The 14782-nt window shown below is 40.8% G+C and overlaps 1 protein-coding gene across 4 annotated transcripts in view; it reads left to right on the forward strand.

Annotated features, from left to right (window-relative positions):
* The window catches only part of LOC102419310 (latent-transforming growth factor beta-binding protein 1), a 200530-nt gene that overhangs the window by 131961 nt on the left and 53787 nt on the right, over nucleotides 1–14782 (forward strand). For all 4 annotated transcript variants that reach the window (XM_014460572.2, XM_014460573.2, XM_014460574.2 and 1 more), the window contains exon 20: nucleotides 4648–4773. In XM_014460572.2, the coding sequence (XP_014316058.1) occupies nucleotides 4648–4773 (126 nt within the window). The remainder of the gene's footprint in view (nucleotides 1–4647; nucleotides 4774–14782) is intronic.

Raw genomic sequence — 14782 nt, forward strand, 5'->3', positions numbered from 1 at the left:
TTCATTTCTAGGTACCTGGGGCTGTCCACCCTGGTGACCTTCTATAACTGGCCTCTTTTGTACTGTGATCATGTCTTGTATAACTGCTTACTTTATCAATAGCATTTCCATGCCTATTTTTCCCATTAAAAACTCACATTTATATTTATCTTTGTGCATATTTATTTTTGGAAATGTTATTTTTTTCTTATTGTTCTTCTGCCATTATGGAACTGTGTTTTGTATCTTCAAGTAACATTTAAATAAAGGATTGTTGAAGTTACTCTCTATGCACTGCTACTGAACATGTATGACTTCTTTAATCTGGATGGTCATAAACTATATCTCTTCTCAAATATCCCAAATTACAGTATTCTTTTTTTTAATCCTCACCAAGGATATTTTTTCCATTGATCCTTAGAGAGTAAGGGAGAGGGAGAGAGAAAGAGAAAGAGAGAGAGAAAGAAACATCGATGTGAGGGAGACACATTGATTGGTTGCCTCCCGTACACGTCCCAACCAGGGATAGGGATCAAACTTGTAACTGAGGCACGGGATTCGAACCTGCCACCCTGCATTGCACAGGCTGACGCTCTAACCTCTGAGCCACCTGGGCCAGGGCAAATTATAGTATTCTTGAAAGGGAAGATGGTCTAATCATTAAGATGTGGTACTGGAATAATATTATACCCTATATCCGTATCACACACCCAGATGTATGTCACTGAGATACCAAAGACATGGGCCTTTGGCTCAAGATCTTTTACAATTAATTGCCTTACTGGTCCCAAGACTTAAATACACTGCTGTATACCTCATTTAATATCAGATACTTGCCATCATGATTTTAATAAAATGAATTGAAGTTTTTCAGTATTTACAAAGCAGAATTTAAATGTACTTGGATTTAATGCAGTAAAGAAGGAACATTTGAATAACAAATTTGTGTGAGATTATCCACTTTGGGACTTTTACATCTTAACAAAATGAATCTTGATTTGCATAAAAATGCCAAGAGATGCCTGGAAACAAACAAACAAACAAAGCCAACCTGAAATCTGTTTTAAATACAAATTTTTTTTGGCTGAAAAGTAATATTTTCTTTTCTGATATCTTTCATCACAATTTTTCTTATACCAATTAAAGGCAAAATCAAGTCTTAGCATAAATGGACCATGATTTGATATTGCAAATTTTATTATTAAACATCTAGAGTTAAATCATGAAGAATTAATTTAGTCATTTATTAATTGCACTACTATCTTTGCTCAGAACATTAAATTTGTTTGTGATTTGATATCAACTCTCAAATATGTGACTGCTTCAAACATATGATGCTTTATTGACTGTCATTATTAACACTCCGGTGTGGGGTGAATATCCCGCCAAAATATAAGATGGCTCTGTCTTTTGGTTTTGTTCCATCCACCAAAAGGGTAGATTACAAACAAATATTTGGTAATACGCAGTTACAATTGGCCCGAGTTTACACGTTTCCCGCACTCCACCGCAAATCTATATGAACCGAGTTAAAGACGGCTCCCGCGGAGTACGCGCAATTCACGCGAGCCGACTTAACTCGTTTCCCCCACTCCAAGTGTTAAGTTGACTTCATTCTCTGTCACCTTGGTGATTCCTGTTTTCCAGAGTGAATTACATGTCTGCTTAAAAAAAACTGAAATCCAAATGAAATTCAAATGAATGAAGCTGGTTTTAATATCTTTTAAGCAATATCATCTACAAATCTGCTCTGTCACCCACTGTCTCCTATCAGAGGCTGTTTATGATCAGAGGTGTGCACACTCACTTTGTTTTGAATTATCTCTTTTTGCTATGTTTTTAGAGGCAACTTTGTGGTCTTTCACTCTGCTTGAAGTTAGTAGCCTGTTTCTATCTAATCCCATGGTCATGTCACCATTCTGTAGATTGGCGGAGATTTCAGTTTGTTTTAATGCTGAAAATGTAATAACAATGTGTATTAGGCATAAACTTTAAACCTTCCCTAATAATGCGAAGAAAGTTCTGTGTCAATAAGTCACTTTCAAGTGGAAGTGTATTTAAGATTCTCTTCCCCAGCGAAATTAATGATGGTATACAGGCAGCATGGAAATTCCATACTAATCGACTCTTTAAGGAATGTGGCAGCATACATTTGAGATTCAGAACACACTTCAGTTTCACGTTTTGACTTACACACGCCAAATGGCGAATTTCTGTGGAATCTCAGACCCGTGAAAGAAACACAAATATAGCCTGGCTTTCAGCTGAGTTACTAGCAGCATAGCTTAGAAATGGCTCAATAAGTACAACCCAAATTGAATGCATATGTTTCTCTAGTTCCAGATAGTCGTGTTGTTCTTTCTTAGTGGTTTCCTGGAAAAAAAAGTCTGGGAATCCATTTTCAGTTCCTGTCATCAAACTTTTTATACAATTATTTGTTAATCATTGACTTCTCTTGAAGCACGAACTTTATGCACATTATTCCCTCTGAGAAGTTGCAAAGCAGGCAGCTTTTAAAAGGCCACATTGAGGCACTGGATGAAATAAGGGGGTGGTCTCAACCGCCAGGGCGTGACCTTGGGCTTGATCTCTAGACCAGTGGAACTTTTTGTTACCTTTTTTCCCAGGTAGAGATGACTCTAGGCAGCAGGTTGGAAAGAAAGAATGGAGCTTAAGGCAAAGAGAAGATCAGAGTTCAAAAAAAGATTGCCAGTCTGAGATATTATCAGTAGTTCGAGAGCAAACATAGAAGCTATCAGAGACTTTTATAACAGAGGTGAAGAATTTTTCAGTGTGAAAAATTGAGAAATAGTTAAGTAGGAAATGATTCATTCCTCTCCCTTCAAATGTCTTAAAATCAGTGAAAATAACAAGAATGGAAGGGTTATTAAGAAAATGAGTCATTGCTGCTTGGTTTTTTACTTTTATTTAGCAATGGATAGGCCAACTAGTCTGAATTATATGGCAGATGGTAGGACAAATTGTTCAGGATTAACAGATCCTGGATACAGGGGGAGGGATGACTTTCTTGAGAAAGGGAACAGCAGGGCTGGTGGCTAAGCATGTTCTAGAGGTCACTAGGAAGGTCTCGTGCTTTGCAGTTATTCGTGCGTGTTCTTGCCTCCCCTGTTATATTGTGAGCTTCATCATGTCAGGTGCTCCATCCTATTTAACCTTCTCATAGGCATCATTCAGTAAATGATTTTCATTGAATTAAAGATGGACTCCTACGAGGAAGTACCAAGGACCTCGTTAGTAAGAGACAAAGGATGGTCTAGGGCACTTTAGGAAGGCAGGAGAATGCCCTTAGTAGGACTACTGCCTGGATGGTGCCAAGGACCTGTGATAGTTTTTATGATCCCCGCCCCTTAATTAAGTGAACTAGCCGGTTAGAGTACGAACATGACCGAAATGTTGTAGTGAACAGACATTCATCATACACTACTAATGTGCTGTATTAGAAGCTGGGGACTCAATTAAAGTATGTAGTCTCATTAAGGAGCAATCAATGTAGTGAGGGACATGGGTAGGTGAGGGGGTGAGGGTGTGTGGGGAGAGATGAACCTTAACCAGGGAACTTATTATATACATATATGCATAGCCCATGGACACAGACAATAGTGTGGTGAATACCTGGGAGGGGTGGGTGCAAGGTAGAGGGGTCAATAGAGAAAAAACAAAAAAAAGGGGACATCTGTAATACTTTCAACAATAAAGATAAATTAAAAAACCACACAGTGCAAATAGGCAGTTTTCTGTGTTAATACCAATGTGAAAAATTGAACCATTCTCCGGGATTCCTTATGTTGTCAACTTAACCAGTGCAATTAGAACTGGCTTGAAAGAACATCATACTTATGCCAAGCTCTTCATGCTTTATCATGGTTCAAGAGTGCGTCATGCCTCTGGCTACAGGGAGCAATAGCACTTTTCATTGGGACAGGCAGAGTGTCAGGTGGTTAGCACACGTCGTCAATAGCAGCTACCACTCTTTGACCTTTAGTTGTGTGTTAGGCACTGCACAAAGCAGTTGACCCCCATTCACCCGTTTTATCATCACAAAGCTGTGCAAATAATAGGAACTTCTTGGGCTAAACTGCCTTTTTTTCTTGTATTTTCTTTCTTTTGTCCATTTTCAATGAAATAAAGATTGAAGCCTATTTTATTTATATTGTCAGCAGACATCTGTGAAGTGCCGTTTCTGAACCAAATGCCTTGCCCTTACAAAGTTCACATGCTAGGGATTGGTATGGATGGATGTTACAAGGCTACAACAGAGTTAGCTGTATGCACGGCAGTGGGAGAGGGCAGAGGGGCACATAGCTTTCTCACCGACGAAGAATATTGCACAGAGGAGCTGTTGATTCTATGAGACTGTTCCTCAAGTCTAAAATGAGGCTAGCTTTGGGTTGAACCCTCGAAATTGCTTTTTTTTTTTTGGTAGGTCAGAAATGGTGGAACATTGGCTATTTCATATGACTCAACTTAAATAGTTTCATGACATTTCCACTTTGTCTTGTGGTCTGGTATTTGTACAAATGGTGTGATTGTGCCACAAAATAAGTGTCCAACCATTTTGTAATGGATTTCTCTACTATATGTAAGGTATTATAGGGAAAAAAACCCAGATTTTTTTTCAAGTATTTGGAACTTTCTTTTCAATTCCAGACATTAATGAGTGTGAGCAGCCTGGACTCTGTGGCCCCCGTGGAGAGTGTCTGAACACAGATGGCTCTTTCCACTGTGTCTGCGAACAGGGCTTCACAATCTCTGCGGATGGCCGTACGTGTGAAGGTAAGATAAACACGAGGAATCCTGTTGTTAACCACGTGATAAAGCAGCGAGGACGCTGCTTTCTATGAAACAGGCAAAGACTCCAAGACACTAAGAGATAGTCCCAACTGAAGACCTCCAGGCATCAGGGCGACTCCTCCCAGAAATCAGAGCTGCTGGGATTTACAAGTAGGATAACCTAAGGTTACGATGGGGAAAATACTCACAGATGACTTCACTGCTGGTACTGAATTAATGAGTCAAAATGCACGGGAGGCGATGATTTAGGTGCACGTGGGAGACCTAAAGGAAAACTGGCAACTCCGGGGTGTAACTTGACACGGGGCCTGTTTTGATTATGCTCCATATAGATCATCTCCATCATTCTGTTTATAAAAATAATGTCTTGCTTGATTTCTCTGCACCACTGCCAGCAGAGACTTTCCAGAGTTATTCCTCTAAATAGCCTTAGCTCTAGGCCAGTATATTTTTTTTACCTGTCAGTATTTATTATCCCCTGCACGCTAATTCAGTTAAGATAACACTGTTGGCTTCCTGTTTGCAACCTCTGTGTGTTTGTAGGGATACAGCCCTGGTTAGAGTCATAAGATTTATGTCCTTGATGACACTATAGTTTGATAAATGGAGGAATAATTCATCGGAACCTTTTCAAAAGAAAAATGAGCAGATTCCCATAATCATCATTTCAATCTACCTCTTTGAGAATGTCGGTTAGGAAAACCCAGCTATGTTGTAAGGAAGGAAAATGGGGAAGTTCTGTCCCGGGGCTATGAGAGAACCCACATTCTTTGCTGGAAAAAGTAGTGCAGTGGGAAGTCTCTGCTCTCCTTGCTCACACCACAGTGGAATGGTCCGAGGAACAGCGACCAGGTTCATCTGAAACTAATTATTATGTTGGGAGGAATAACCTGATCTTATAAAAAGCAGGAGATTGTTGAAATTGCTCTCCTGCTGAGCAGACAAAACATTGATGCCAGATTTGGCCCCAAGTGAAAAAAAGAGATAGTGCAGGGTGCGGTTTGAGCAAGCAGATTTTGAGGGCTTTGGAAGTGATCAAAAGTTGGGAAGTGGAGCGAAAACATCATAAAAAGGTGGCCATGAGAGATTTACGAGGACGCCATGTTTTCGTGGTTCGAGGTTTAGGTTAATTTTATACCGAGAGCTCTGAGACTTCGGAAACACGCCGCAGGAACGCGTCCTTCTTCTGGAGGGACGGCGGCATCTGAACCACTGGGGAGACCGGATTGCGGAACGCACCTTTCCCTGCGTTCCAGAAAGAGGCAGGGTGGCCTCCTCAGTGAGCTCTGGCTCCCTTCACTGGAAAAGAGTGCAAGTTAGACCTGCCATGAAAAAACTATGTTCAAAAAAATGTAAGAAGCTCAAGTGCTCACTTGTCAACACTGTCATTCCGGAAGACTATACCAACGTAAATATATTCCCATTTATTTTTTCTCTTGGACTTAGTCATTTTTCTTTGTCTCTATCTTTTTAAATACTGATTTTTGCAATTCCTGAGTTTTATATTCACTTTAATTGCAGTTCTCATTTTTTTAAATATATTTTTGTTGGTTTCAGAGAGGAAGAAAGAGAGAGATAGAAACATTAATGAGAGAGAATCATTGATGGGCTGCCTTCTGCATACTCTGCACTGGGGATCAATCCCCAACCCAGGCATATGCCCTGACCTCCTGGTTCATAGGTCAGTGCTCAACAACTGAGCCACACCAGCCAGGCTGCAGTTCTAATTTTTGTTATGCATTTGCTTGGCAAAGACTTGAACTTCAAAATGAGTTTTTAGAAAATGTCTAGTGTTTTGTAAATTATTGTACCTTAGTATACTCTCTCTGACACTTGGTTCCTTCCTTTTTTTAACTCCAGAATCTGGACAATTTTGCAAGTAATAAAATAGGTCATTCACAATATTGTGCTGCTAATAGGCAGTATTGCTAGAACTCTTCTAATTATTAGACGTGTTATTCTCTTTCTAGAATAAGCTCTGCAAGGCTTTCATTTCGTTTGGGCTTAATCCAATATATTAAACTGTTCCAAGTTTCCTTCTGTTGGACTGAAACTCGTGGCAGTAGCAGTGTGTCCTGACCCTGCCCCTGGCCGTGGCCTAGGTGGAAGCCAGGCCATGTGATCGGGAATTACCTGGGGAGCTTAGGTCCTTGAATGACATCCTTCTGTTCAACGTCGTTTTGCTAAAACCTTGATGAGATGCCAGAGGGGCTTAACTCTTGTTTATGATATCAATCAGCTGATAGTAAAATTGGTTTCATTTTGCGTTGTTTCGCTGCAAGTTGTGGAACATATTGACGATGTTAAATGAAGATCTATATTGTGCTTGAATTCACATTGAGAGCGCGTTTACTCCTACGCATGCCGCTTCCTCAGCCTCTGAACTTCTGGTAAAGTCGCTGAAGCCGCATTGGTGCTGGGGCTGAGTGGATCTCACCCCGCTAGGGAAGGGGGGCCCTTCCCTCATTGTCCGTGGCTTGGAGAGTTGTCTGCATCTGGTCACAGTTAGGGAACACAGTGAAGAAGCTGCCTCTGTCAGCATGAACCATCTCAAGTGTCAAGTAGCAGGTTCCATAGAAATAAAAACAGCGCTGCTGGCTGCCTCCCTCCCCTGCTATTGGTGGCCTCTGGGAGCACCTGCCTGCAGGGGAAGGAGCAGCACCTCGCTCCTCCTACATGACAGAGAACAACAGTGTTATTTGCAGGTCAGCCAGAGTGGAGTGGGAAGTAAGTGGTGAATGAGCAGCTATTTCATTCATGTTTTCATTCACTCTGAGAATATACACAGAGTGCCTGTCCTTGCCCCTCATTGTTAATGTTCTGAGGGCAAAACCCACCCAGTTCTTGCCTACATGGAGCCTACATTCCAGGCGGGGAATTGGGGATAAATAAGTCAATAGTACCTGGAGAAAATTGTGTTTTTTGTATTTAAGTAATCCAGCATAGTTCTACTCTATGGGTATTAATGCCAAGGTTTTTTTTCTCAAGTCCCACCCATGGGACCAGGACCAGGACGCTTTGATTGCTGCCTCCTCTCTGTGCTTCCCCTGCTTCTCGTACTAGTAAGTGTGGCTCACTTGCTCCTCCACTCCTTTGTGTCCTCCGGCCAGAGCTGTGATCTTGTGTAGAAAAGCAAAGGAAACTTGGACTTCTTTCACTTTTATATCCCAGTGCATCAACCCTTTTGTTTAAAACGTCATCATTCTTTTGCCCTCTTACTTTTTCTTACTTTTCTACTGTGGAATTTTTTTAAAACATATTTTATTGATTTTTTACAGAGAGGAAGGGAGAGGGATAGAGAGTTAGAAACATCGATGAGAGAGAAACATCGATCAGCTGCCTCCTACACACTCCCCACTGGGGATGTGCCCACAACCAAGGTACATGCCCTTGACCGGAATCAAACCCGGGACCCTTCAGTCCGCAGGCCGACGCTCTATCCACTGAGCTAAACCGGTTAGGGCTACTGTGGAATTTTAATGCATATGCAAAGTATCTGTCATCCCATTTATAAGGTGACTCGGGGTTTGGTTTCTTCATCGTCAGCAGAATGTGTATGAGTGGGAGGTGACTAAGGAAATGGACAGTCTGATTCTAAGTGCCACCTCGTCTGTCCCCTGATGCCCTGGAGAGATGCCTGCTGGAGGCTGACTTTGCATCACTCCCCTCACTGGCCTCTTTGCCCGCTGCTCTCTCAGTGGGGTGTCCAGGCTGAGTGAGAGCTGGAGTCGGGGACACCAGACACCTCTAGACCTCAGCATGCTTCCAGCCTGTTCACACAACAGCGTGGCCACACTGGTCCAGCAAGGACCTCGAAGAAGCAGAGGGAGCAAGAGTGGCTTTCAGAACCCAGTAGTCTTGGCTAATTGGGCCTACAAAGACCAACATCACTCCCTAAAGCCCTGCCTTTTAGAGCGCCTCCTCAGTCCTTCCTTCATTTGGCAAATATTTCTTAAGTGTATACTACGTGCCAGTCACTGTTCTCGGTGGGTTTATAAAAGAAAGGTTGACATTTTGTGTCTGAGGACCAAAGGAAGCCTTTCTCTTTCAAACCACTTGTCCGCTGGCCAAGTGACAGCAGCCTTAACAGACAAGAGGGCCTGCGGTTCTCTGCTCTGGGCTTTTTCCTATTGCCAACAGGAATTCTGCCGTCCGAACAGGGAATAAAATCAGAGCAGAACAGCAAGAGCAAACCCTAATGTCAGCTATGGACTCTGGGTGACAGTGATGTGTCCCTGTTGGTTCGTCAGTTGTAACAGAGGTACAACTCTGCTTCCCCAGTGTTGATAGTGAGGAAGGCTGGGGGAAGGGTGCAGTTTGGAGGACCTGGGGGAGTATGGGAAAGTTCTGTGAAATTTTACTGTGAACCTAAAACTGCTCTTAAAAATAGTCCGTTTTTAAAAGTCAGGCATTTCTGGAATTACCTATTTTTCATCAGAAAAGAAAAGTCAGCACCTTTCATTTTAATTCTGTTTTCTGTTCCTATATTTTCCTGCCCTGATGTGGTTGTTTGTTTCTCACTTTTATACCCCAGACAGAGCGTGGGATCAGAAGCTTCTGCTCCCACTTCCTAAGCCATTCGCACATTGATTCACAAACAGAGCACTACAGGATTGGGAGGGGACTTAAAATGTCCAGCCCGAATCAGAACCCCAAAGTACACCAAGGTCCAGGTCCTGTTGTTAAATAGCCATGGAGACTCGAATCCCCAAACCTTTCTAGGTACCTGCTATACACCACTTGTTCACTCATTCCCTTGAAAGGGAAAACATACCGAACGCAGGTGGCCAGGATGGCTGGCTTTGCGATGCTTCCTGAGAACAGTGATAACAGAGAGACTGAAAGAAGTTGGGTTCAAACTCTCAGGCCACTTTTGTGTTCATCGGGAACCAGAAAACGCAGTCGAGGCACCTTTTGCCAAATCAAAGAAACGAAAACAAATTGGGAGCGAGCGTGGTTTTGTTTTCAGACTTTTAGGTACATTTTCTACAAACCGTGGAGAAAGTATAAAACCTTTGCTGACCGCGCTCCAAGGCAGTTGGCGGCTCTGGGGCACAGAGGTGGAACTCTAGATCTATCACCAAAGAGAAAACAGTTTTGAAAACGATTTAGCCAAGTAGGACATCGAAGTACCTGACACAATACTATATTACATCTGGCTGCCTGGCCCAAGGATTTTACGTTTTTTAGTAGTTTGGGGGTTGGAAACTGAAAACTCTAGTAAGAGAATACGGCCTGAGTATTTCTAACTTTTCTGAAGAAAGGGAATTTAGGTTAACAATCGGATTCTTTCTCTCCCATGTGTAACAAGAATAAGGGTTGTGCAACATTCCAGGTAAGGAAGGGAAGTGGCTTCCCACTAGAAAGGCTACTGTTCTTCATATTCATTCCTCCTGTGCACGCACTTCTGCAGAAGTGAGTGAAAATGGATGTTTAAATCATTAGGGAGAGAGCTGAGGAAATTTTGCTGGAATAAGCTGCTTTTGGACCTGGAATACATATTTCCCATGCGTTGCATGATTGTCTTCCGTATAGCAACATTTGTATAAAAAAAGTGCATAGTAGTAGCAAAGAAATTCAAGAGTTCTTCCTAAGCCTTTTATCACTGCTGACCTAGAACCCAGAGCTATGAAAAAATCAGCTGTTCATAGAAGGAGAAGTAAACACTTTCTTGCAGCCAAAAAACAGACATGAGACTCCCAGAAAGTGAAGTCTTTGACTAGGCAAGCCACCCCTTCCACTTTCCTCTGCCACCCAGCTCAGGTCCAGGGGAACCAGCTTCCGGCATCTGTTAGGGTGAGTCTTTTGATGTCATCAACAACCTGAATACTTGATAGGTCATGGAAGGTTGTAAGTAGTGGTTTTATATATAATGCTTAATATGTTGATTTCCAAATTAGTTACTTGCTAAGCATCTAACTGATAGAATATTATGCGGTTTTCTTGGATTCCCATTGTGAGTGGACTGCAGATACTTCATATATATCTGATTTCATGACTTTATTAAAAGTTATAGCAATAATAATGGAGTTCTTGCTCAGCCAGTGTTGCTCAATGGTTGAGCATCAACCAATTAAATAGAAGGTCACAGTTCAGTTCTGGTCAGGGCATATGCCAGGATTGTGGGCTCGGTCCCCAGTAGGGGGCATGCACGAGGCAGCTGATCAATGATTCTCTCTCATCATTGATGTTTCTATCTCTCTCTCCATCTCTGTTCCTCTCTGAAATCAATAAAAATATATTTAAAAATGTTTTACCTCATCATCTGAATCCTCCTTATTCCTGCCCCCTCCCCAGGCCTTCACCACACTATTGGCTGTGTCCATGGGTTATGCATACATGCATATAAATTCTTTGGTTAATCTCTCTTCCCCCCACCCCCCGCCTTCCCTCTGAGAATTGTCAGTCTGTTGCATGCTTCCATGTCTCTGGATCTATTTTGTTTGTTAGTCTCCTGTTCATTCCACATATAAGTGAGATCATGTGATATTTGTCTTTCTCTGACTGGCTTATTTCACTTGGCATAATACTCTCCAGGTCCCTCCATGCTGTCTCAAAGGGTAAGAGAGCCTTCTTTTTTATAGCTTCATAGTATTCCATTGTGTAAATGTACCACAGCTTTTTTATCCACTCATCTACTGATGGGCACTTGGGCTGTTTCCAGATCTTAGCTATTGTAAATTGTGCTGCTATAAACATAGGGGTGCATACATTCTTTCTGATTGGTGTTTCGGGTTTCTTGGAATACAAGTGGGATTCCTAGAAGTGGGATCACTGGGTCAAATGGCAGTTCCATATTTAATTTTTTGAGGAAACTCCATGCTGTTTTCCATAGACGTTGTACCCATCTGCATTCCCACCTGCAGTGTATTAGCTACTTTTAAACTCAAACTGTATCTAAAGTCAATTAGAATACAATATAGTGACTCATTTATACATAATTGGCTTTAATTCTTATCCTTTGTTTTCCCCAAAAGTTTCATATGACTTACTGCCCCATTCACCCCCTCAATATTTCAAGTTTTAAAATGTTTTATGTATCTGTTGCCAATAAACTGATGGCTAAGGCTTATGCTTGTTTGCATTTAAGCATTGGAGTTATTTCTAGAGGTACACTGTTTCCTGTGGTTTCAAAGCCGATCTTTCTTGGACTCTTATTTGAATACGGAAAAAGAAAAATTAGAATAGTGAAAAAAATGGGGATTTTTTTGGCTGATTTGATATTGCCTCTGGGGCCTGAGTGTCAAAAAGATGAATCTGGGGTTTGATATGTTTGGCCCGTGCCTAGGGCTTTCTCCCAGTCCTCATTGGCAGCACCTCCCAGTGTAAGAAAGACTATACGAAAAGAGAAAGTGTGCTGCCTGGCTCTGAAGTTAGACAAAGGTGTTTATTTTTAAGCAAATCGCGGGTGTAAAAATATAAAACTATTACATTAATGCAAAGATGGTCCAAGTGACTATAAATAAATCTCAGACCAATAGTAGTGCATTTAAAAAACTTCTACAGTGTAAACACACACATGTATATTTCACACATACTGTTTTTTTGCCAGGAGTAATTATGGTCGGAGAAATATGCAGTGAAGTTCGGGATATTTTCCATGAGTATCTAAAGAACTTTTTCTGAATGGCATAGAATTTATTTATACTGGAGAATTTATTCAAATAGTCTTCTTTTTGTGATAGTCCATTATATAGCCCATTAAGATTTTTTTTTAACTTTCAAGAGTAGAAATTCTTTTTTTAAAGTTTTCTTCTCATTTCTTTAGATTTTTAGCAATGTTTCTTTTCTGTAGCAAATTCAAATCCTTTCAGCCACGTTTTCCGTTTTCATGTAGTATTCTGTCGATCCCTACTGGGAAGAAATAGGAAGAAAATGGCTTTTTAAATTCAGAAATCCACTTGGATTCTCTTTTTCTCAAAAGAAGCATAGATGGCTTCCTGTGTTTACAGGTTTGGCTTTTGTGAAGAGAAAAAGTATCTTGCTTCTCGTTAAAAATATGCTACTTTTGCCCTAACCGGTTTGGCTCAGTGGATAGAGCGTCGGCCTGCGGACTGAAAGGTCCCAGGTTTGATTCCGGTCAAGGGCATGTACCTTGGTTGCAGGTACATCCTCAGTAGGAAGTGTGCTGGAGGCAGCTGGTCGATGTATGTTTCTAACTCTCTATCCCTCTCCCTTCCTCTCTGTAAAAAATCAATAAAATATATTTTTTTAAAAATATGCTACTTTTCAACTTAATTTGGAATTTTCCTTTAGGTGTCACAGATATTCAGATTCCGATTTTGCCCGAAAATATCAAGGTTTTATTGTAATTGAACAAACATCTGCCACAGGCAATGTCCTCCTCACACAGGGCCTCCAGGCTCCACCCCCTGTCCTTGTTCTTCCAGGGGGAAGAGTCCCTCCAGCCCAGGGCTAACCTGTCGAAGGACACAGATGCCCTTCCCAGCGCCAGGACCTGAGCTTTCTGAGCTCCCTCACTGAGCAAAACTGAGCCAGCACTTGCCCTGTTTTCTTGATCGTTCACTGCCTGAGCTTGTTAAGACAGTTGAAAATGGAAAAGCCAAAATACTCATCTTGGAATTTTTTGAAAGCAGTTAATCTAAAATGATTTTGTTCCTCAGGACTTTCATCCTTGGCCTTATTTCGAATGAGAGAGGATCTTCGTCTGTACACTTACCCCCTTCCTTGTCTTCAAAAGCCTATTGGAAATGAGAACGGAAGACTTGATTTAAATACTTGAAAAATTCTTAGGACTTTTTGGGGGTTTCAAAAAAATTACAAAACTTAAAAACCCAATTTTAGAATTTTATCCTCACATAAAGGAGCATTGACCAGCCGTGTTTACTTTTAAACGTAGGAAAGGCATGTGGATGAGGAAGGTACCGGGAACCCACTGTTGGGGGTTCAGGTGACTCCAGGGAGGGAGCCAGCGAGGACCTGGGGAGCTGCATCAATCCAGACCTTGTGTCTCATCATCAATGCTTAACAACAAATATGACCTCCCCTTCAAACATTCAACATCTTCCCTTCTCCATTATCTGTTTAAATAGTCACAATTCCTAAACCCTTTACACATCCTAGAACATTAGATTTCAGTCCATTTTGTATACATGGCAGTGCTGTTATGATTTCAAGAAAATTATTAAAAATGTTATTTCTTAATATCTCTCCATCACCTTTTGCAAAACAAAAAATAGCATGTTTGGAACAGAGTATTCAATATAATTCCCTTGGCTTGCAGTGGGTCATACAGAAATGTAATTAAATTTTAAGGAAAAATGTATTGAGTTACATATGGTCTCTTATTTTCACCTGTATTGCTATTTTATTTACAAACAAAACAAAACAGAAAATAGCTTGATTTTATTCTACACTCATAGTGTTTGAATGACTTACAATGGATCGAGAGGGAGTAATGATCAGGATTGCTACTCAGAGTCCCTTAATATTTTAGTCTAATATATATACTTCTTACCAATGGGAAGAAGAAAAAGAGAACAGTTTATGAAAGGGAAATAAAATGCACCAAAAGTTAAGTTTGGGACCTGAAACACATTGGCCCAAGATCTACTTTCACATAATAAAAAGTGAAAATCATACTATGAAGTACTTATCTGCATACAGTAGAAAAGTCAATCTTCAGATAGAAAACATTTATAACTGGAAATTTACCGTTTGTGTTGAGGGAGGGATTTGGTCCAATGTGTGTTTATTTTTTATTCAACAGAATCCTTTAATTTAATGTTCAGAAGATTGTACTTTTGGGCTGTGGGTCCAGAGTTTTTGAAACTAAACAAATATAGCTTTGTATGCAAAAAAAAATCCTTGGCTAGATTAAAAAGAATTTAAGTGTTTTTTTTGTCTTGGGGATTTTGATTTTGTTGGTTGCTTGTTTTCAATTGTAGTTACAAATGTTGAGAATTGCTATGGTTTACTAACTTAAAATATGTGAATGCTATTAATAATAATTAGCAGCATTTCTTTTATA

The sequence above is a fragment of the Myotis lucifugus genome, unplaced genomic scaffold (assembly GCF_000147115.1).
Source record: "Myotis lucifugus unplaced genomic scaffold, Myoluc2.0 scaffold_134, whole genome shotgun sequence".
NCBI lineage: Eukaryota > Metazoa > Chordata > Mammalia > Chiroptera > Vespertilionidae > Myotis > Myotis lucifugus.